The sequence below is a fragment of the Tenrec ecaudatus genome, chromosome X, assembly GCF_050624435.1.
Source record: "Tenrec ecaudatus isolate mTenEca1 chromosome X, mTenEca1.hap1, whole genome shotgun sequence".
Classification (NCBI taxonomy): Eukaryota; Metazoa; Chordata; class Mammalia; order Afrosoricida; family Tenrecidae; genus Tenrec; species Tenrec ecaudatus.
Genome location: NC_134548.1, coordinates 123354007 through 123378878, shown reverse-complemented (window position 1 = coordinate 123378878; position 24872 = coordinate 123354007). Strand labels below are relative to the sequence as shown.

The window sequence follows — 24872 nt, the reverse complement described above, 5'->3', positions numbered from 1 at the left end:
TGGTTCCCAATCTCCCCCGCCCTCCCACCCTCACGGACTCCTGATAAATGATACATTATTATTATTTTCATGTCGTACACCGTCCACTGTCTCCCTTCACCCACATTTCTGTTGTTCATCCCCATGGGGGGTGCGGTTATAGGTCAATTATTTTAGACAGTTTCCCATTTCTCCCCCTTCTTCCCTCCAGCCCTTTCCCTCCACCCTCATGGTATCACTACTCTCCTTACTGTTCCGAAGGTGTTTACCTGTCCTGGAACTGTGTGTCAAGATCTCTTATCTGTGCCAGTGTACATGCTCTGTCTAGCCGGATTTGTAAAGTAGAACTGTGGTCATGATAGTAGGGAGGTGGAGGAGGAAGCATTAAAGAACTAGAGGAATGTTGTATGTTCCATCTGTGCTATGCTGCACCCTGGCTGACTCATTGCTTCCTTGTGACCCTTCTGTGTGGAATGTCCAATTGTCTACCGATAGGCTTTGGGTGTCCTCTCAGACCCACATCATTTGCATCAATATAGTTGCTTGTGTTGTGTTTTCTAATGCCTGTTACCTGATCACATTGACAACTCATGATCACCCAGGCTGGTGTGCTTCTTCCATGTGGGCTTGTTGCTTCTCTGCTGGATGGCCACTTGTTTAACTTCAAGCCTTTAAGACTCCAGACACTGTATCTTTTACTAGCCAGACACCATCAGCGTTCTTCACCGCATTTGCCTAGGCACCCATTTTGTCTTCAGCGATTGTGTCAGGAGGGTGAGCATCACAGAATGTCAGGGTCTGTAAACAAAGTGTCCTTGTGTTGAAGGAGTAGAGGAGCATTTGAATTCTTGTCTTCAGGGAAGATGCTTTGAGTGTCTTTAGGAAGCTAGAAACACTTGCCCACTCTTTCAAATAGGCAAAATATTGTTTCCATCATCCCCTTGAAAAAGATATTGTTCTTCGCTTTTCCCAAATCTTGTTTACAATGAGAACAGCATCTTGCCTTTGTGTGTATATTTGAAATGTTTTCTTCATTTTCTGCTTTCCAACACACCAGAAACCAGAGAGGTAAAATGTTCAGAATAAGTTTTGAATGCAAATATGAACTATGTGGCTTATAATAAATTATTAACTTTATACATATATGCAATATGCATTGTGATCCTTTTATCATAAAGATCACGTACAACATCATTAATTTCAATTTCAGCAGTTTAGAATCAGCTGAAAGAGAGTATTAGCCCCTTGAGTTTAGTTTCTTTTAAGGACAGAGCAGAAAGTAAAAGGCCTGCCGTAGCAACACACCCACACCATTCAGAAAGGGTGGGATGTGTTTTGTTTTCCAATCTATTTGTTTGTTTGTTTCCCACAAAAATAAGTGTTCTTTGGTTTAGCAGCCTATTTCTTCAATTGTGGTTTTCAGCAAAATAGTTTAGAAATGCAAACACAATCTGGGATGGTATGTGGACTTTGGTTTTTAAAGTAGTTATGAATCAGTAAAATGAATATCAGCCAATTTTAACCATGACTTCCCAATCCTGAGGACCTTGGCTGGCACAGTGGTTAAAGCAGTTCAACTTCTAACCCAAAGGCCCACAGTTTGAACCAACCAGCAGCTCTGCATGAAAAGATGTAGCAGTTCATTTCCATAAACATTTCTAACCTCTGAAACCCTCTCAGACAGTTTTACTCTGTTCTCTGAAGTTGTTGTGTGTCGGAATTGACTTGATGGTGGTAGATGTGGTTCTGGTTTTTAGGTTCGCAATGCCACACTAATATGGTCATAGTAGGTGTACTCACAGCATGGACATTAGCACACAGCATAAATCACGACTTCCTTCTCCCACCCCCAAGAGCTAGTTAAACATTCACCACTACATCCCTGAATGTACCTGTTTAATGGTGTCTTTTATAGTTGAATAATAGCATTAGGTCTCATTAAAGATAGAGAGCTAATACACAATGATGGCAAAAAGCAGAGGCACTTACAAGTCAAACTGTCTGGGTTCAGTGAGCAGTCCTGTACCTTATGAGCCTATGGTATGCTATGGTATGCAAGTTGGTCAATCTCATTTTTAACGAGAATAGTAGCAACATTGACTTTGTAGGATTGGTGTGCGGAGTATCGGTTAAGGCATGTAAAGCCCTTAGAGAAGGGCATAGCTTAGATAAACCCGGTCACCTCTCTGGCACCTGCACGTATCCAGAGCACAGCAACAAAAATGTCTGTGAAAAACCAATACAAATTCCTCTGAGTACGTGCTTTGTAGCCCTCGAGGTCTCTCTGAAAATCTCTTTTATTCTTGATTTAGATCCAAGATTGATAGTCTTTTCAGAGATGTCGATAGATTAAAAGCATGACATTAGAACTAAGGGAGAGAGGCTGGCAGAAGCAACAAGAACTCAAACATGAAGCAGACTGTGTGTTTCTTAAGCTTCCCTACCCTCGCCTCTCAGTCATAGCAGGTTAGGACAAAAGAACCTTCCTCACTATAATAAACATACTTGGGATGTATTATCAGGAGAGCCCGGTCACTGGTAAAGGACCTCATGCTTAGTCAAGAGGAAGGCCCTCAAGGAGATGGATGGACACAGTGGCTGCAACCACGGGCTCCTCAAGCGCAGGACCAGGCCGTGTTTTGCTCTGTTGTACGCAGAGTCACTAATAGTCAGAACCAACTCGATGACACCAAACGACAACAAATATATTACATAACATATTCGCGATGATTCGGTGTCAATAAATCATAATCAATATACTCTAGTTAAGAATTAGGGCAGGATGGATTACTTTTTGGAATATCATTCAAAATTGTTAAAATCCCGTATTTAGGTAAAATGGAACACTTCTGTTACCTGGAAAAAAATTGTTAATATGAGACATCTCATTCTCTGTCAATGCCACATAAAAGAATACATTACTGCTGTTAGTTAAGAAACAGTTTTTAATAAAATATTCTTAATCCAGAAAGGGAATAAATTATACTAATTGAAATGCAAAATGCACAAGGAAGTGCTCCCAAACCAACGTCACTGCTGTGGCGTCATGTCGACGTCACCTCACAGCGACGGGATAGGACAGGTTAGAACTGCTCGTGGGTTTCCAAGACCGCTCTTGACTGGAGTAGAAAGCCTGCTCTATCCTTGGTGAATTCAAATGCGGACCTTGCAGTTAGTAGCCCAGTGTGGAACCACTAAAAGCCAAGTGTTAAGGGAACACATAGGAACATTTACACTTTCACTGGAACTTAGGGAACATAGGCGGCAACGATTGAGCAGGACTAAGTCATAGGTATCCCGGGTGGCTTAGTGAGCTGAATGTTGTTGGGATGCTCACTGAAAGGTCATCAGTCCAAGCCCAGGAGTCACTCTGCAGGAACAAGACAAGGCAAGGTGTCTGCTTCCGTACAGATTTATAGCCTCTGAAACTCTATGAAGTGGTTTTTACTCTGTATCATAGCATTGCTATGAGGCAGAATGGACTCAACAGTACTGCGCTTGGGTTTGGGTTTTGAGTCATCAAGAGAAAGCGCAGGGAATGTCAGAGCAGATGTGGGAACTGGTAGCCCAAGGGAACAAATTAAACACCAGGAAGAGATACAGTACGTGAGTGACTGTGATAGAGGGTGTCATGTGACTGGAACTGAATGTTCAAGAGGTGGAAAATAATAGAGATTAGATCAAACTGGGAAGGCCAACTGGGACCACATCATATAAGACTTTAGGTGCTAGGCCAAGGAGTCTGACTTTAATGAGTGTTAGAAGAGGCATTCCGTCAAACGATGATGGCAAAGTCCATCAGGAAGGCAAACTCTCTAAGGGGAGAGGAGAAATTGGAAATAGACTAGTTAGGAAGCTACTGAACTCATTTAGAAAAGAAATGATGGGGCTTATAATCACGGAGCAAAATGCCCTGGTAGCACAGTGATGAAGTTCTTGGCTACTACCCTATAGGTCTGCAGTTTGAAACCACCATCTGCACTGTGGCTGACTGCTTCTGTAGAGATTATAGCCTGGGAAACCCTAAGGGGCAGTTTTAGTCTACCCTATTGGATCAGACTTGAATCAACACCAAGGGCAACCGATATACCAAGAGAGGAACAGAAGAAAGGATTTCATGGTAGGAGGCATCAAGGAAGTAACATCTACATGTTTGAACAGTGAAGATTCAAACATGGTCCTGAGGTGTACCTAGCCTAGTTGAACTGAAAGGTTGTGATTTCATCAATTAATTAGACATAGGGAACAAGTTTTAGATGGTTGCAAGGGTATATGATTAGGGGACTTAATCAATGGTAGGGTTAGATATCATGTGTATGAATAAGAATTGGGGAAATTGAAACACAGTATTGTACCTAGAATGTAGACTGTTTGCATGTCTTGCCTATCTGGCTTATTCATTTCCATCTGGTCACAATGCCCAGTATGTTCCTGAGCACCCACCGCTGCCACCCACTTCCCATCTTCTAAAAGAATAAAAACTTACATTCAGTAATCAAAAAAGCTCATAGGAGGATCCATCTGTAATTTATAAGATCTTTAAAATCATAATAAATCTGCCTGTTTTTAGCATCATTGATACATTCAAAGCTTGTGGTTTATCATAACAGAAATGAAACCTAGGTTGTACGATTAGCCAAAGTTTTATAACTGAAAATTTTGCTGATAAATGGCAAATACTGACAAAACGGAATTGTAGGAAGGTCTAGACTTTTGCTACCATAGCTCAACATTTAAAGCCTTTCAAATAATTTGAAAAATAAAAGAGCAAAGTACCTATATTTCAGACTCCTTCACTCATTCCCCCCTTTTTCCTAGATTTTTCCCACGTAAACTAGAAGAGTGTGTTGTTAACCTCTAACTATAATACTTATGAACACTGAACATTTTTGAACATTCAAATTGGTAGAGGATTTCAGCAAGTATATTGTGAAAGTATTTCTGTTTGGCCTAATCTTTTAAAGACTCTGGCCACAGGGGAATCTCAAATTTAAGGTTTTATTTGGATAAAGAGTCTGCTATTTACCTGAGTACTTAAGATCTTAACTCTTAATTTCATCATTGAATGTGTGCATACTATTTTAATGCTGTCCTAATGTATTTGAATTCTAGTCGAAAGGTCCTTTTTGGAGTTCTGTGTGTGTGTTTCTCTGTTTATTCCAGATTGGAGTTTGATCATTAGCCAAATATCAGTGGGAGGTTTCTCTGGTTGGCAGCATCTTAACATTCAAAGAACTCTATTCTTTTGCTTAAGATTATTGGTCTCAGGTCATACACACTAGAAGGGATAATAAATCTTGATAAGCCGTGGAATAGCACGAGTAATCTGACATTCTCACAACATTGAGAAAGAGATTTGTCCTTTATTTTTTTCCCACAGGACTTAAACCCTTGCACAGGGTAGCTGGTATGGTAATATAAATATTGAACTTTCAGTAACAAATTTCATGTAATTTCAGGGTTTTTTCATTGCTCTTGAACAGAAGCATACATTTTATCAGTTCAACTTGCTATCCTCATGGCTAAATTGATTGAATCAAAATGAAACCTTAGTGAATCAAAGGGCACCTTGAACTAATTTCACATTGTGTTTGAAGATGTAGTAAAATTACACTTCATGGACATATGAGGGAACTTCAAAAGGTTCATGAGCAAATTCCATTAAAATTAATTTGATTAATATATACTTCACATATTCAATTTAGTGGTTCACTCATATTAAGATTTGTACAACCATCATCACATCAATTTCAGAACATTTTCTTCTCAAACTCATAGTTGTTAGCTCCCCATTTCCCCCCATCCTCCCCTGCCATGTCCCTATCTAGTTACTGCCTATCCTGGATTTCATAGACAGAAAATCACACAAACCACAAACAGGAAACAAACCGACAACAACAATGACCGCACCTCCTATAATCCACTTTACAAAGCTCTCCAGCTGACAGCAAGGCGATTCCCATCCCTTGACTATGATCAGAGGGCTACCCCAGAGACTTCATTCATGTGGAGACCTTGCACTTGGATTGTAGGCTTCCCCTGTCATACATCGCTTTCTGAAAACCAGGTGTTCACAATTTAATCTCCTATAACATTTCCTCCCTCTGGATTCGGATTTTATTATTCACAGTCCATGGGTCTCTCAGGCTGGTGAGCTTCTTCCATGTGGACTTAGTTGATGGCTCACTAGGATGGCTGCTGTTTTAAGACAAGCAAGCTTTTAGGACCCCAGATGCTATTCCTCCTGACAGCTGGGCACCATCTGCTTTCTTCACTGTACTTTGCTATAGCACCTATCTCTTTAGTGATCTCTATGAGGGAGGGCAGGGCCATGTCATAAGAAACTAATTGTTCTTAGTTTGAAGCTAGAATTAAGTGCAAGCCCCAAAATCCATTCATATATCTATGGTTTATATATGTCTCTGGTTCACTTTAGAGTTAGAGACATCACTATAAGTTTACAATCAAACTCAAACTCATGGCCATCCATCCAGTATATTGTGACTCATGGAGACCCTATAGGACAAAGTGGAGCTTCTCCTGTGGGTTTCCAAGACCATAACTCTTTATGGGAGTAGAAAGTCTCGCCTTTCTCCCTTGGAGCGACTGGTGGTTTCGAACTGCTGACCTTGCAATTATCTGCCTAACATGTAACCACTATGCTACCAGAGCTCCCATCATTTTATTAGAGAGGCATAGAGTAATTCTATCAATATATAGTCATGGATTAGTCAATGATATATAATTTAAAACTCTTGAGAAAAAAGAACGGTATACAAGTGTAGGCTGACTTCAGAGCACGATACATGAATTGTTGAATTGCACAGGTTAAATTCTTAAGTGACCGGACATTATTTACACCAACAGTGAAGGTTAGTGGTAGGGTAAAATTTTCAATAACACTCATTCAAAAAGGCAGAGCCATGCTTACCAGATTAACGCATGTCATAAGAAAATAAAAATGGCATTAAAGTGGTAAATACATGTAGTCCTGAACCCTCATTCATTGTGCCCCTGCAAAGCAAGGGATCTGAACCGATGTAGTCTCATAACCTTGAGCTAGCAGGCATCCGCTGCTTCTTCTCACACTAGGGCATTTCAGCCTTCCAAGGGACTATGTCGGTTTCTTAAATCTGCTACAGGTGGGTTTGAGGTAAAACCCAGTTCAGTTTCCATTATCTTTCATTCTATTTTCCCACGAACTTTTGAAAGTCCTCTCTTACGTATACGTTTTACATTTGGACTCTCTCTAATTACTAAACTTGATAAATAAAGCTTTACACATTTTAGTAACGAGTTCATGGTAGAGTCTACCACTTTATAAATTAAGAAACAAGAGTTAAAATGTCTGCAGATAGTCTACATGTCCGCATTTCCCAAATCTCAGATTCTTAGGTTGTAAACCCCATTTTCTACCATTCAGGGAACTGTTTGTCTTTTAAGCAAGCCTTCATATAAGATGCAAATGAGACCACAAACAAAATCCTCTTACCCTGAGCAGGGGAGGAGACTCTCATGTTTGTTTTATATTATAGCTTCCTTATTAGACTATGACTTCCTTAAGATCAGCAACAAAGTCTCCTTCTCTGTAATTATTATACACATAGTTGTGCTCAGCCAAGATCGAGTGAATGAATATTCTTGCTTTGCTCCTTGAATTCAGTTAAAATCATGGTAGTAATTGCATTTTTGGAGTAGGGAGGATCTCCCAAACTAAAGTTGAATTTCTTTCTTTTACAGGTGCAGGAGACATTGTCGCAATCATGATTGGCAATCTGAAAGGCACAAAAATTCTGCAGTCTATTCAAAAAGGAATACAAGTCACAATGGTCATTGAAGTAGGGAAAAAGCATGGCCCTTGGGTGAATCACTATTCAATTTTTTTCGTGTCTGTGTCTTTTTTCATAATTACGGCAGCAACAGTGGGCTATTTTATCTTTTATTCTGCTCGAAGATTACGGAATGCCAGAGCTCAAAACCGAAAACAGGTTTGTAATGGTTCTTTCTTCCAATTTTAAGATATTTGTGACTGTGTTTATTTTAGTCTCAGTGTTAAGCGTTTTAATGTATTTCATTTCCTTGACAATGATCCATGCATATGTTTTTTAAACCTTGGTTAGGATTTTAAAACTATACCAGTTTCCATCTTCCCCAAACTTTGCTCCCATGATGTGTCAAGGAACTTAAGCCTGCCAGATCAAGTCTTCTAAGTCCTCAGTAGAGAGCAGAGACAGCTTTTGATTATATACAGGCATAGCTGCATGTGCTTGTTAAAATAAATATTGTTTTGTTGACTATAATTTAGAAATCAAGGGGGGAACCTTCGCCCCAACTCCTGTATAAAACCACTATAGTGAACCCCCAAAAGTAACCACTTTTATTTAACGTGCATGTGTGTTTGTGTGTGTTGTTTCTGTTTTCCTGCTGTATGCATGTGTGTGCTTGTGTCTGTATATATTTGTGTTCTTAGGGGATGGGGAGAGAGACTAGACTAAATTTGTGTATGATAAGAGTATTAGGCTCCAAACAGATTCATATATTCATAAGCCCTACCCCAGTACAACACTGAGATAGCTAGCTAGATAGATGATAGATGATAGATAGATAGATAGATAGATAGATAGATAGATAGATAGATATAAAAGGTAGGGAAAATAGAGGAAAGTTACCAAAGCACTATTAAACAAGAGGGAAGAACCTGTGGTGGGGTGCCATGGATCCTACCACCTTCAGTCTGTCCCTTATTCTCCTGATATCCTCAATTCTTTTCCTAAGGACACCGGTTGCTGTTGAATGAACCCTGACATGCAACACACGGCTCTGTGAAATTAATCACCAATCCTTTCTACTGAGGTGCCTCTGAGCAAGTTCAAATTGTTAATAGTTTGATTTGTAGTTGAACACAACCATTTGTAGCATCCATCGAGTTACTTCTCTCTCATTACCCAGCTTAAATTCTATGGTCTCTCCTTTGTACACATCTTCAGTTTCTTGCGCCGTGCTGGCAAAATGCAGCCTTGGTTAAAACCTACTTTCCACCACTACATCTTGGATTGTAGATGTAGCAGGGAAGCATTTCCATCTACACTGATTAGTCTCACATTAAATTCATGGCCACAAACTCTTTTTGGTTCTAATTTAATGATCTGTTCAGAATCTGACCATTTCCACCACTTCTGTAACTTGCACCCTGCTCCACCCCATGGTCATCTCTTACTTGCTGTAAAATTATTTTACTAGTAGTAATCGTCCCAGCATCAGAGCCCATTTAACTTTATGAGGATAATGGAAATCAAGATCCTATGACATGGAGGCCAGACATACACCTCCACTTCAACATTTTTTTTTTTTACCAATTCTGACACCAATCATCCCTCCTATGGCACTTTCTACTTCATCTGTCACTGATAATCCATTGTAATGGCTACACAGAAGTAACAGATCATACTTAAACTGGTTTACTAAGGAACAGAGTACAACTTAGTATCAGGAGCAATAGGCTATACATCTGATGAATAGGATCAGGACGCATGTAGGCCAAGTCTATCCACTTCGGTTCAGGGAAATTCCTTGATTGTGCAGACCTCAGGATAGGATCCTCATGGGTGTGATATCTGTTACCAATGGCTCTACCTCTGGGCCCCTTTTGGGCCTGCTGCCACTTGCCCCTCTGGTCCTCTTGCTGTATTTCATCTTAAAATTCTTGATCTGTGTTAGAGCTCTTTTATGAAATTATTTGCCTCATCTCTCTTTTACTGCCTTGTCTTTCTTCCTTCTTCCTATTGCTTTTCCTTCTTGCTTCTTTCTGTCTCTAAAATTTCTATGCCTAAATACACGCATTCTTGTAAATTTCAAGGAATGGTATTCCTGCCAGGGCCACCAACATACCAATCCCCTCTTGTCATGCCACAGACACCTCATTTGCATAGTAGGCTATAACTTACCTAATTTGCATAGCCTAATGACCAATCCCTGTGAGATGTATACTAGTCACAGGACAGACTATATCCTAAATAAAATCAAACCAGAGTTGTATACTGCTTACCAGGAAATCTCAGTCACCGTGACAAAGGTAACAAACCCTCTGGAGTAGGAAACTAGGGCAAAGGTAACACTCAGGGCTTAGGGGGAAATTTTCTCAAACTATTCTTCAAGAGAATCAAGGCAAAAGGTCACATAAAAGAATTCATTTCACCATACTTGTCCAAACCCCAATCTATTCTTAGTTCAATAGAATGGTGTGCCAGTTTTCCAGAATGTCCAGTAGGGATCTGATATTTACAATTGATCATTTAGTAGGACAACAGCGTAATTTTTCATATATACTGAAAAATCTTTCCCAAGGCAGTGAAATCCTGTCTACTTCAAGCTTTTTTTCTCCAGTGGAATCCACTTTGTTTTAGGGGGTGGTGGGTGTGGGATGATTTCTGTTTAGAAAGAAGGTCAACTGAATTTAGGCACATATGAGAACTTGAAATTTTATTATAAAATCTTCACATAGAATAGACATTAGCATATGATAATGAGTATTGGTTATCTCGGTGTTTAAAGTTGATTGACTTCTGCCCTCAGAAAAGCAGCTTATCACATCGGTGGCAGGTTCAGCCTGTTACTAGCCATGGTCAAAATGATGTTTAAAATTCCTATGCTGGACCATTCAGTATCTTCACGCTGTGTTAATATTTGATATTTGGATATGGTGCTGTTTTTATCTCTGAAGTTCGAAAGAAAAGTATGCCCGGTATGACTAACTATTCAAAGGTTGAAGGTACAATACCAAGATGGTTTGGCTTGTGTATGCTTGTGGGAGTATGTGATCCTGCATGTAAGTGCTATAGTAAGTCCAGTAACATGACATCAGATTCTATCAGCATGTAGTGATGTTTATAGATAACTTTACCTGCTGTTGCATAAGCTTCATTGGACACTGAACCCTGGTTTCATCATTCTTTTAAATACTTTTCATCTATCATATTAAAGTTAGGTGCTATACAAATGTTTGAGACTTGCATTAAAATGTCTCACATTTCAGGACAAGATTTTAAGAGAGCTTTTTCTACTGAATGGACTATATTTACCCATTGAGAAATAAAGGATTATAGTTGAGAATCCCTTGCTTACAAATATTTGACACTGCTAGAAAGCTACTTATTTTTTCATTCTCCTTCACTTCCCATTTTCAATAGGTAAAACCTGATGTAAGTGTTGGTTATAACCATTACTAAACATTTCATTGCATTTTCATCATTTTATTGGTGGAAATGGTGATGAAACAGACTTAGGTAAGCTTATCCTTTGCTAAATTACTGGAGAAATTTAAATATATTAAGGAATTTATTTCCTCGGAATCATCATGATGCATATCTACAGCTGTGAATTTTGATGAACAAACGCTCAGATGGATCCTCAGATAAAATAGGCAGCAAAGGCCCCAAGTGTCATAGTGTAATATGTCATAACATATCATCTCTGTTTTTGTAGGCAAAAACTTTGATAAGCAGGTCAGAAAGTATTAATGGATCACAGAAGGAAATAGTGTATTAAGCATCACATGGTAAACTTGTGCAACAACCCTAAGCTGAGACAAGAAAGGTTATAGGAAACCTTATGGCATAATCAAACTAAACTACATTCAAGTTACCACTATCCCAGCTGTCCTCAAGGAGTTAGTGTTAAATGGAAACAACCTGCGGTAGATCGCAAACATTGGCCAGGGAAACAAAAGACTCTAGGTGAATTAGGAGCTGATGTGGGTGTATGATGTAAGCTGAATTCACTTTAAATCAAGAGTGACTTCCAGAAGAAAGGGATTTACTAGCTTACAGAGACAGATTGAAATGAATCATATTCTAAGCGGAGGGGTAAGAGTGGCAATCCATTTTTAAAGATGGTATCAAGCCTTAGTAACTGTTCACTCAGACTGAATACATAATGCTATAGAATCTTAGGACTCAGTAATGGGCATGATATGATGTGGTTCATTAACTATTTTAAGGAACCCTGGTAGCTAACCACATGGTCAGTGATTCAAATTTACCAGCCACTCTGTGGGAAAAGATTTACAGTCTGTGAAGCCTTCTATAGGATTATTAAGCATCAGAATTGGCTCTGGTAGTGAACTTGGGGTTTTTGTTTTATTTTCTGACTATTTTACTTCAAATTGAGCCCCAAGTCCTCCAATTATGAAGGACTAATTTAAAATTAGTCATGAATTATGGAAACCCAGAGAGAACATCTTTGAAACAGAAGTAGTTCCCCAAATTTAAAGAAAATTTCTAGGAGATATTGTAAGTTTCACTGCTGAACCCTGGCAGATCTTGATCCAAGAATGGATCTAAATGAGACTAAATAGTAGGGATAGGAATAATAATCAGATTTATGTGTTCCCATGGAAGGGAGCTGAGCCATGCTGCACAACAACAATCAGTGAGGATCTATAACTGTGCAGTAATGTGAATGGAGAGAAATGGCTTTGTCCCCAGCTAACATGGAACCTATAAATGACATACTTATCACCACTGATGATAGCACCTGTTTATAGTAATATTTGGCAGATGAACAAAGGTCAATTCTTCTGACAAGGATTCATAAATACTCTGTGATACTTCTGCATTATTTTGCAACCAAACCCAACTGTGTCTTAACTATACTGTGATACCATGTAATGCTGATATTGTTGTTTGTTAAGTTTCAACTACCTTATATAAATAAAGCACTTCATAATACCATGGTTTGACGATCAAATGTATTGGGAAATTGAATAAATCCTCCTCAGAATGGCATACCAAAGCAGAGTGAATGGCCAAAGTAAGAATTAGCTTAATTTCATTACTATATTAAGTAGCTCTGTATGTTTATCACAGAGTTCAAAGGAGCAAATATATAATTAAATTGGTATAACATATAACTATGTGTATAATTGTCTTGTATGTCAGGTGAATTATTTTGTTGAGACTCTGCCCATTTCTCCCCGGCTTCTGCAAGTATCAAGTATATTTATTTTGTTAGTCTTAATTAACCTTTTGAAAATATTGTACTAATTGTAATGCCCAAATAATTATGACCCTTTTGCTGTAAAAAGGTTTTGACCAAGGGTGAGGGGGTGGATTGTGAAAAAAGAGGCAGTATAGCTTGTCTAATTCCTTGTTCCTTGTATATCTACAGAGGAAGCCTCATCTTTCTCCCAAGGAGTGCCTGGTGGTTTCAAACTGCTGCCCGTGTAGTTAAGAATCCAAATACATACTACCACCAACACTCCATAGAACAAATAAATTCTTGACTCAGGGTGACCTAGTTTCAGTCTTTCTTTAACTTTCTCACTGAATAAATGGGATCTTTTCAAATGGGCCTCAGAATTTTCATATATTCACATACTCTACTTTCTTGTTTATATTGCTAATTCTAAAGGTGTTGATTATTTTTGGAAAATACCGCAAAATGACCCATAACCTAACTGCTGAGACAAATTCCCCCTTTGTCATTGCTCTTCCCTACACTATTGACCACCTTCATGGGAGCAGGCTGCCCTCCGTTGACCTCCATCTCTGTAGTTCTGTAGACTCAGAGGAAACTGTTATATACCCTTCACACCTTTTTACCTTTAGTAGTATTTTCCTGCAAATGTTATCATGTTTGGTTTGTAAAGAAATTGATATATTTCTGTTTTCATATACCTAGGTAACTACATAGCTCAGACATTTATATTATTGATAGGAATATACCTGAGGAAAAAGCCCTCTGATTACAATATTTTTACTTTAATCATCCTGTTTTACAAAGCTCTAAACCAGATTGTTTTGGGGGGGGGGGAAGATGGAGATTCAAGGACAAGAAATGCTAGTTGACTTATATCTCCCCTTCTTGGTTTTGTACACCCTGGTGGCATAGTTGGCTAACACATATATTGTTTCACACCCACCAGCTACTCCAAAGATGAAAAATGAAACTGTCCTCTCCCATAAAGAGTTACAGCTTCAGAAACCCACAGGGGCAGTTCTACTCTATCCTAGTGGATCCGTGTGAGTTGGAATAGACTCAACAGCTGGGAGTTTGGTGGTGTTTTAGCCCCTACCCCCATCAAATAATTGGGTGTAACTGCAAGCTTAGTGTCATTTATGTGGATTTTGGCTGATTTTTAAAGCTGAAAGCTTTAAGGCTACAAACCATAATGACAAATCAGTAAACAGATGCATGTATTTTACCTAATTGGATATAAATACACAAGTTAGGTAGAGTATCTTTTGAGTTCATTATAACTTAAATCTTTAACATGTAATTTAGTTTCATCATTTGGCCTCACTTTTCCTTCTTAGCCCCAATAAAGTCCCAGTGAGAATTACAGTAAAGAAAAAAAAAACCCCTCTAACAAAGGTTATTCAACAGCTAGTGAGATCAGAGCTTTGGCATATTAGAGCTGTGACATTAAGTATCATTTATGAAAATTGGCCAACAATCAGCCAGTTTATTTATGAAATGAATTTTAATGTGATTTAAGTGAAGGTTTTTTTCTTTCAGACAAACCAAAATCTTTGAATGAATCTTCAACTCTTCTACCAAATAGCCATAAAATCCATAGCTCTAGAGACTGGGGAAGAGGAGGGTAAATGTCATTGGTATGTAATACTTGTTTTAAAAAAAATTACCCAAGTCCTATTAAGTAGGCGATTTAGGAAGGGTTGCTAGATTGAGTAACAGCGACATTGAACTTTTTCCTGATTCTTTAAAAAAAATTTCTTTTCCTTATTTCTTTCATTTATCTTCCTCACAAGGAATGTGAAGCCTTTAAAAAATCATTTTATTGGGGCTTATAGAACTCTTATTACAATCCATACATACATACATTGTGTCAAACACATTTATACATTTTGCCTTCATCATTCTCAAATCATTTGCTTTCCACTTGAGCCCTTGGTATCAGCTCCTCATTTTTCCCCTCCCTCCCTGCTCCCCCTCCCTCATGAACCCTTGATAATTTATAAATTATTATTTTATCATATTTGACACCGTCCTGCGTCTCTCTATGTTAAGACCTTTTAAAGGCTTCTTTGCTCTTACACAATGGGGGCAGTGTACTATAGTGGAAAGATCATGGACATTAAAGCCAGATGGGACCTGGGCTTGAATTGAATCACAGCTCTGCAAACTATCCAGCTGTCTGGACTTTAGTCAAGTTTCTGAACCTTACTTTTCTTGTCTATAAAACTTGGATATTAAAATACCTATTTCACAAGGTTGTTAATGATTAAAAGAGATGACATGTAAAAAGTTTAAGGTTGAACCTGGCATAAGAGTAGGTAGGTGGCCAATAAATGTTGTCTAAACCTTTCTTTTCGAAAATTTAGTGTAATGGTTTTTAATAAATAAGTTTGAAAAGTGACTCAGATGAGAACATCTTGACAGTTTGTTTTGGTTTTCTGATTTTGGAAAGTATGCATTCAGCAACTACTAGGCATTGTGGGAAATACAGAAATGATTAAGGCTCCTTGGTCCTAATGCTGTTCTCGTATTTCAGTTTTTAAAAGAAGGAATGCATCTTGGAAACTCTATCAGTGTGGCAGTGAGAAGCTAATGGCAGTTTTTCCAGTTACCGTCATTCAAGTTTTAAAAATCCCAGTTTGTGCTATTAACCAAAACCGCTTGTCTTACATTTTGTATTTAAAGAAAATGGCTTTCTTTTCTCTATGCAAGCTCAGTAGGAGCTATGAGAAATGTCCAAGTTTTCTTTTTAAACTTATTTTTTAACAGCTGCTTTGTTAAACAGTGTGTTATGCTTTGTTGTAAATCTTTTAGAGCAGTGGTTCCCAACCTATGGGTCGTGACTCCTTTAGGGGTCGAATGACCCTTTCACAGTGATCACCTGATTCATAACAGTAGCAAAATTACAATTATGAAGTAGCAATGAAAATAATTGTATGGTTGGAGGTCACCACAACATGAGGAACTGTATGAAAGAGTTGCGGCATTAGGAAGGTTGAGAACCACTGTTTTAGAGATTCCTACATTTAGGGAACTCTTGGGAGTTTGTGCTTAGCATCTCCAGGTATCTTGGATTTTGCCCTATATTTTTTGCTTCTTCCCTGCCCCTCAAACCTTATTAATGTGTGTCACATTGTTCTCATGGGCATAGAATCAAGCATTATATTTAAAGCTTGCCTTTGATCCCCCTCCCATGTTAATTTGCATTGCAATCTAGACTATAATATATTTGACATTTGTTCCTAGTAAATTGATAAACACTAGCACTTTACACTCAAGCTCATATTGTATTGAATTGAATATTTTAGAATGAGAAATAAATCAAGCTATGTAAATGTGAGATCCCTATGTGGTACACAAATGGTTTACTCTGGACTACAAACCTAAAATGTTGATGGTTTGAACCGCAAACAAAAAGGCCTGGTAAATTGCTTCTTTAAAGATTACAGCGCATAAAACCTTGTAAAGCAGTTCTATTTTGTATGAAGCACACCAGCCTGTGCGATCACAAGGTGTTGAAGGGATCAGGAATCAGGAATAAAAGAACAAAAATCATATCATTGTAAATAAGGATGAGTGCAGAATGGAGACACAAAGCCCATCTGTAGGCAACTGGACACCCCCTTACAGACGGGTCGCTGGGAGGAGACCAGCCAGTCAGGGTGTAGGGTAGCAACGATGAAACATAGAACTTTCTTCTAGCTCTTTAATGCTTCCTTCCCCCACCCCCACTATCGGGATTCCAATTCTACTTTACAAATCTGGCTAGACCAGAGGATGTACATTGGTACAGATAGGAACTGGAAACAAAGGGAATCCAGGACAGATTATCCCTTTGGGACCAGTGGTGAGAGTGGCAATACCTGGAGGGTGGAAGGAAGGAGGGATAGAAAGGGGGAAGTGATTACAAGGATCTACATTTCAACCTCCTCCCTGGGGGACGGACAACAGAAAAGTGGGTGAAGGGAGACATTGGACAGTGTAAGACATGGCAAAATAATAATAATTTATAAATTATCATGAGGGGGAAGAGAGCGGGGAGGGAGGGGAAAATGAGGAGTTGATACAAAGAGGAAATGTTTTGAGAATGATGAGGGCAACAAACATACAAATGTGTTTGACATACAATGGATGGATGTATGGATTGTGATAAGAATTGTACGAGCCCCCAATAAAATGATTTTTAAAAAAGAAAAAGAATTGGAATCGTCTAAATATTGCAAGTTTGGCATATTTAGATAGATAGATGGATGGATGGATGGATGGATGGATGGATGGATGGATGGATAGATAGATAGATAGATAGATAGATAGATAGATAGATAGATAGATAGATAGATAGATAGATAATCAAACAAATATTCTAGAAATATAGCCCTTTCTAATGAGTGCGTCTCCCCAATCCTATCACAGTTCCTGTTGCTAAAGTTTCCACGATATGGACTAGGAGCAGTGATAAAAAGGCATGCCTTTTATCCATTTGCAAAGAGAATTTGCAAACTGGTACCCATTTGCAAGGGGAACTATATTCGTTTCTCTCCATGGAGAATAAAGTTGTCCCTTGGTTTTGTACATATACCCTTAATTATGCTGAGGTTTTCCCTTCTGTTCCTATTTTGTTGTGTGTTACATGGAGTCGGTGTTGGATTTTGTCAGATATCTTTTCTACATCTATTATGTGGTTAATTTTCTTTGTTTTATTTGAGTTGTGATTGTTTTTCTGATGTAGAACCATCCATATATGTCTGATATGAATCACACTTGGTCATGATGCTTTCTTTTTATTGTTTTTGATATGTTGGTGGATTCCAATGGCTAGTATTTTGTTGAGGATTTTTGTGTCTACTTTCATGAGGAGCTCTGGTAGTAGAGTGTGTTATGTGTTGGGCTGTTAACCATAACATCAGTAGTTCAAATCCATAGTGGCTCCACAGGAGATAGTTTTCTGCTCCTGTTAAGATGTATAGCCTTGGACCCCTACAGGCATGGTTCTGCCCTGATCAGAGGGTTATTATGATTCAGAATTGATGGAAGCATATTTATTTGTGGGGAATTTTTTGTCAGTTTTTGTTTTCTGTTAATTTTTTTTTACTTTAATGAACCCATTTATTACAAGCCAGAGAGTTTTCAGGTAGTGGAACTTCTACTGGTCTTTTAATTCCTTCAGTCTTCTGATGGTAGACTTTACTGTGACAGCAGAGGTGGGGGGTGTAGGTCCAGGCCCCACCAGCTCCTGTTCTCAGGCAGGAACCACAGTGCCAGATGCCCACAGTGTGTCTCTTCATTTTGGTTTTGCCACAGAAGGAGCAAGTGTACTTGGCATGTTGGTTGATTTCAATTTTCTTTACCATTTTCCTGAGGGAGGCGCTGTAACAGGTCCCATATTTGACACCCGTCCCAACCTTCTTGGTGCGTTTGGCCATTTTGCTGCAAACTAGTTTAAAGTCAGGAAGGAAGTTTGTTTGTTTGTTTCAGTTTTATGTTCATGAGTTATACTTTTTTTGGGGGGGGCCTTCTCCCTCTTTTTTCTTTTATTTGTGGAGTATAACACACAGGGAAAAACATACAAAACAGTTGCACAGACCATTTCATCTGAACAGTGACAGTAACCCATTAAAGCCTCCTTGTATATGGCCCTTTCTTTTGTTGTTCTTTTTTTTTTAACGTTTTATTAGGGGCTCATACAACTCTTATCACAGTCCATACATATACATCCATCAATTGTATAAAGCACATCTGTACATTCTTTGCCCTAATCATTTTCTTTCTTTCTTTTTTTTTTTTCTTCCCTTTTCTTTTTTTACATTTTATTAGGGACTCATACAACTCTTATCACAATCCATACATATACATACATCAATTGTATAAAGCTCATCCATACATTCCCCGCCCCAATCATTCTCAAAGCATCTGCTCTCCACCCAAGCCCTTTGCATCAGGTCCTCTTTTTTTTCCCCTCCCTCCCCACTCCCCCCTCCCTCATGTGCCCTTTGTAATTTATACATCGTTATTTTGTCATATCTTGCTCTATCCGGAGTCTCCCTTTCCCCCCTTCTCTGCCGTCCCTCTCCCAGGGAGGAGGTCACATGCGGACCCTTGTAAGCAGTTCCCCCTCTCCAACCCACCCACCCTACACTCTCCCAGCATCGCCCCTCACACACTTGGTCCTGAAGGCATCATCCACCCTGGATTCCCTGTGCCTCCAGCCCCCACATTCACCAGTGCACAACCTCTGCCCCACCCAGCCCTGCAAGGCAGAATCCGGACCATGGTAGCTGGGGAGAGGAAGCATCCAGGATCTGGGGGAAAGCTGTGCTCTTCGTCGGTACTACCTTGCACCCTGACTGACCCATCCCCTCTCCTAAACCCCTCTATGAGGGGATCTCCAGTGGCTGACACTTGGGCCTTGGGTCTCCACTCTGCACTTCCCCTTCATTCAATGTGGCATATATATATATATATATATATATATATATATATATATATATATATATATATATATATACACACATATTCTTTTTTCTTTTTTTTTGCATGATGCCTTATACCTGGTCCCTTTGGCACCTCTGATCGCACTGGCTGGTGTGCTTCTTCCATGTGGGCTTTTTTGCTTCTGAGCTAGATGGCCGCTTGTTTATCTTCAAGCCTTTAAGACCCCAGTCACTATCTCTTTTGAGAGCCGGGCACCATCAGCTTTCTTCACCACATTTACTTGTTCACCCACTTTGGCTTCAGCAGTCGTGTCGGGAGAGTGAGCATCATAGAGTACCAATTTAATAAACGAAAGTATTCATGCATTGAGGGAGTGCTTGAGTAGAGGCCCAAGGTCCTTCCACCACCTTAATATTAAACCTACAAATGTAGACAATTAGATCTATTTCCCCATCCTCATATATATGTTTGCATGTACATGTCTTTGTCTAGACCTCCATAAATGCCCCTTGACTCCCAGCTCCTTCCACCCTCTCCCTTGACTTTCCTCCTGCCCCACCACCATGCTCCGTCCCCACCTGGGCTACAGCTATACCTCTTCTCTACGCAACCTTACCCTTGATCGTTTCCCATCAGGCCTGTCACTCCCCCCTCACTACCATTTTGGGTCCCATGTTGTTCCCTTGTCCCTGTGTTTATTAACACCACTTCCTTACCCTCCTCCCCCTCCCCCACCCGGATCTGTCTGTCCCCCCGGAACTGTCTGTCCTGTTGTTTTTCCTCCAGATAGTTCATCCAGCCTGTCCTATTCAGACAGACCTGTGGAGACACTACCATGCACGAAAACAAGACAGAGGAAAACAAAGCAACAGTGTACAACCAGACAATAAAAAACAAACCACTGACAAAGAACAAAGCAAAACACTTCACAAAAGAAAGGCTTGTAGTTCGTTCAAGGATCGTTTGCTGGCCCTTAGGAGCGTTTTCCAGTCCAGTCTGTTGGGGCACCACGCCCTGGCCCCAAAGTCCACTTTCAGCATTCCCTGGGGACCTTGCCACTCCATTCCCTTGCTGTTCCGCTGCACTCCCCCAGTGCTTAGCCTCAGTGTGGTGGGATCAGGTCAGGTGCAATTCCCACACTGTGTCTCCGGTGCTGTCCCCTGTATCGCCCTTAGTCACTGAGGGGCATCATGTCTCATAGTAGGGCCAGCCATGTTGTTCTCTCTGTGGACTGGCTGCTCTACTCAGGAACATCATCCTCACGGCCTCGTGTGCCAGGCTGTGTTCCACGGTCTCCTCCTGCCCCTTCATCTGCTCCCGTGTGCTCTGATCAGATATGTCCATCTCCCTGAGCTGCAGAGTCAATGTCATCCTTTGAAACAAATTCTTTTCGGGGGAGGGGCAGGAATCCACTTAATTTTTAGTCCTGGGCCCTACTCCACGCCGGGATATTGCATTCACACCTTGCGGCACTGGGTTGAAGTCTGGTCCCACTTTCCCTGTGGAGATATAAACAATACCCTCCCCTTGGGTGGATTAGTGCCCCATGCCCCCACTTCCCTTTTCTTCCTTATATTCATCCTTTTATTTTCCTTTCCCCACCTCCTCCACCGTTGTCTACCATGTGCATCCCTGGTTTTGGTCTGGTCTCTGCCATACTGCACAGTCTTCACCCCAGAAATGTTTGTAGACAGTAGCTTTTTCCCTTATGCCACTTTTGCATTAAAAAAAATTAACATATTATTTAACGTCTCCAAATCGCCACTTGTTGCTTTTCTAAAACATTGGGATATTATCTCCTGCAGGGAGTTTTTGTGAGGATTTCAGTGAGTTAATGAATATAGAATGCTTTATAAACTCTACGATAACTATATAAATGTAGATAAGTATGGTACTAGCTTCCTGCTTCAAGCCAGAGTCGAAACAGATTGCGGCCTTGATTTAAGGGAAAGGAATACTTAACTCTGGGCTTCAATGGGACTGACCTTAACCAACTTTGAACATGGCATTCTTCCTCAGGGAGCACGAATTTTCTTATCCATTAAGTTCGACATTAGAATAAGTGAACACCAATAGCTCTTCCAGCTCCAAAGAACATAAATGCAGCTTCTTTCACGGCCTTATTGCTGTTTGCTTTTATGCAAAAAAGAAAATAGAAGGCAAAATATGTATAAGGGGTACCGAAAAAGAAAACAGAAAAAAGCTCCGCTCTGGGAGGAACTTTTGTCATATGCATTTTTCCCGCTAGGCAAGCATCAAGCAACTCACTCTGAGTTAGTGCACCCAGTGGCGTCATCTTGGCAGGTTCTCGGGTCACAATGAATTTTTTCATAAAAGCAGTTTTGCTTGGACCCCGTTTTTTGTGATGACTGATTTAAGAGAACAACGTGCAGCTGTGAAATTTTGTTTCCTGCTCAGAGAAAAGTGCCGCAGAAATTGTGGTGATGTTGAACATAGCTTACAAGGACAGCGCTATGGGAAAAATTCAAGTGTACAAATGGTTTTCTCATTTCAAAAAAGGTGAAATTTAAATTGATGACAAACGTCTGTCAACTTCCCAAACGGAAAATGTAGACAAAATTGATTTACTTGTGCTCAAAGATCAAGGACAGACCATTGAAGAGATGGTGAATTATATGGAGTACCTTGGAGCTCAGTTCAGTGAATTTTAATGGAAGATTGGGGAATGATAAGGGTCGTAGTGAAATTTAGGCCTCGGGTTCTGACTGACCAGGAAAAAAAAGCATCAAGGGAAAACATGCCATGCTTTGAAAGAACAGCTCTCAAGCAACTTTTCCCCCCAAGGTCATTGCTGGTGATGAGACATGGGGCTTTTCTTATGACCTGGAAGGAAATTATCAATCAAGCCAGTGGAACACCCCATTGTCACTTTGCCCCCCAAAAGATCACCAAGTGAATTCAAATATCAAGACGATGTTCATTTGTTATTTTGATGGAGGGGGCAGTGCATTTGGAGTTCGTTCCACCAGGTCAGCCTGTCAATCAAGCTTTCTATTTAGAGGTTCTGAAAAGATTGTGTAACAATGTGTGACAAGAAAGGCCTGATTTGTGGCAGTCAGAGGACTGGTATTGCCACCACAACAATGCACCTGCTCACGTAGTCATCTCAGTGTGCCAGTTTTGGTGAAAAGCAACATGCCTTGTCCCACACACCTTACTCACCTGACCTTGCTACCTATGACTTCTTTTTGTTTCCGCAAATGAAGAGGGACATGAAAGGCCAGTGATTTGACAATGTAGAAGAGGTAAAGAAAAAATAAAATGAGGGAGATGTTGTCAGTCATCCAAATAGATGAGTTAAAAAAATGTTTCCAAGAATGGAATAGCAGATTTTAAAAATGTGAAAGTGTAATAGAGAGTACTTTGAAAGTGATAAGATAGTGATGTTAAAAAGTGTAAATATATAGCTTGCAGGCAGTGGGAATTCCAGGTTTTTTTGGGTACCCACTTTTGTGCTAAAATTGAAATATTTGTGCTTAAAAATAAAATCTCATCATAGGATTCCCATTATGAGTTACCTAACTCATAGTTATGTCTCAAAATGGGAATAAAAGAGCCTCAATTACCATCTTTTTCTTTCTAAGGATTGAGACTTGTTTTTGTTAAGCTGTATTTGCTAATCGGCTGAGAAGTTTCTGTTCTTCCTAATATAGCAAAGAGATAGTTTAGCTAGTAATCCCTTAGGCAGTAAGCTAAATGCCTTTCAGGAAGTTATATAGGAGACAGTTTGGGACATTAAGCAGTTCCTTCATATAATGATATAATTTCTTCCAAAATTCACTTGCCACTAATATGGATAAACATGATGCGAGTGTTCATTATACTTCTTGATGAATAGTGATTTATACTTTAATTTAATAACTATGTCATTGAGTGTTATATGCTAAATGTTTTGTTTGAGACTTTATATTATCTCTCATTTTCAACTTAGGTGTCAGGTGGGGGTCTCCCTAAACATTTATTTAGGGGAAAGGAATAGTTGTTTACATTTCTTATGACCATATCTGATTCTGAACACCTAATTTTGCCGAATGTCTGCTAAATTTGTTATTTGTTGTTATAAAAAGGAAGATTACTTATCATACCATATTGCATGTGTTATCTCTGTATTCCATGCAGCATCCCTCCAAGTGTGAAACCTAGCCTCTTTTTCATATATATATATATATATATATATGATATCCAGCTGAGACATTTGTGTTATCTGCTCCCATAATGATTTCAGCTGGATAAACCTTGTGGGGAGATTCTGCTCTCATATAGGGTCACTATATATAATCAGAGGAGAAAAATTCCATATTTGGTGAAGTAGAAAGCTAGTGGGGGTGAGATGGATTGACACAATAGCCATAACAATGGACTCGAACACACTAGAAATATTGAGGATAATGCAGGACTACATAACAACTTAGGCTTTTGCACATAAGATGACTATGAGTCATAGGAGACTCAGTAGCTATCTGTCTAGCTGTAGATCTATGTCTATTCCAATCTAGCTCATACCACCTGGAATGTGTTTCCGTTGACCTGTTCACCCCCAACTAGAAACTCATCTTTCATTAACTCCTTTCATCTTTCTCTCACCTCCTAGACTTTATATAACCCCCAACCTCTGATTCAAGTAATTATAGCATTTTAGTCATTATTCTCTAAATGAGCCTTGGAATTACCTTTGTCTATCCAGAATCATCTAGCTATGTGAGACTAAGTCAGAAATATTGCTACTGTGAGAAGTGTTCCAGTTCATACAGGCTTTGGCTAATTCCAAACAAAACTTGTTTAAGTATGTCTCTGCAATCAGTGGCTATCTGAAGACAAGTTCTCTTAGTGATAGACCTGTCTTAGTCTTGATAGACGGCCTCTAAACAAGTTCCAGGCAAAACAGTGGTTTCTGAGGGGACCTTTTGGGGGCAGTTCAGTTCAAGGAAGAGAGGTAAATTCAAAAGGTTATGTTGGCTCTTCTGGGAGATCCAAAGGAGTCATCTTGTTAAATTTTCTCAAAGAACACAAATATAGGGGCTTATTTATAAAAAAGGTTTTAGAAAAATGGAAAATGACATTGGAGAAGAAAAGGCCAAGAAAGTTTCAATAAGGGATTCTTTTTTTAATCCATCCTGGGAATGTACCTATTCACTCTTTGAGAGTAGCAAGGACTGTCCAGTAAGAATTTCTTTGGAAACCCTTACCCCATCTACCCTACACTCCTGATCTTAGTCATTCAAACTTCTTTTTGTTTCCCAAACTTAAACAAACTTTAATTGAAACACAACTTGAGTTCCTCAAGGACACGAAAGCTACCATTTTGATGTGGTGTAAATCAAAGAGCACAGTATTCTTCAGGGAAGGGTTAGAGAGATGGAAACACCACCTTCAGAACTGTATAGTTCTTTTGTTGTTATTGCTGTTGTTCGGTGCATCTAGTTGGTTCCAACTTGTAGCAAACCTATGCACGGAAGAAAGCAACA

General features: G+C 39.5%; 1 protein-coding gene across 1 annotated transcript in view; it reads left to right on the top strand.

Moving 5' to 3' along the window:
* The window catches only part of RNF128 (ring finger protein 128), a 75024-nt gene that overhangs the window by 31738 nt on the left and 18414 nt on the right, over positions 1-24872 (top strand). The window contains exon 2 of the mRNA XM_075538577.1: positions 7720-7967. Coding sequence (XP_075394692.1) covers positions 7720-7967 — 248 coding nt within the window. The remainder of the gene's footprint in view (positions 1-7719; positions 7968-24872) is intronic.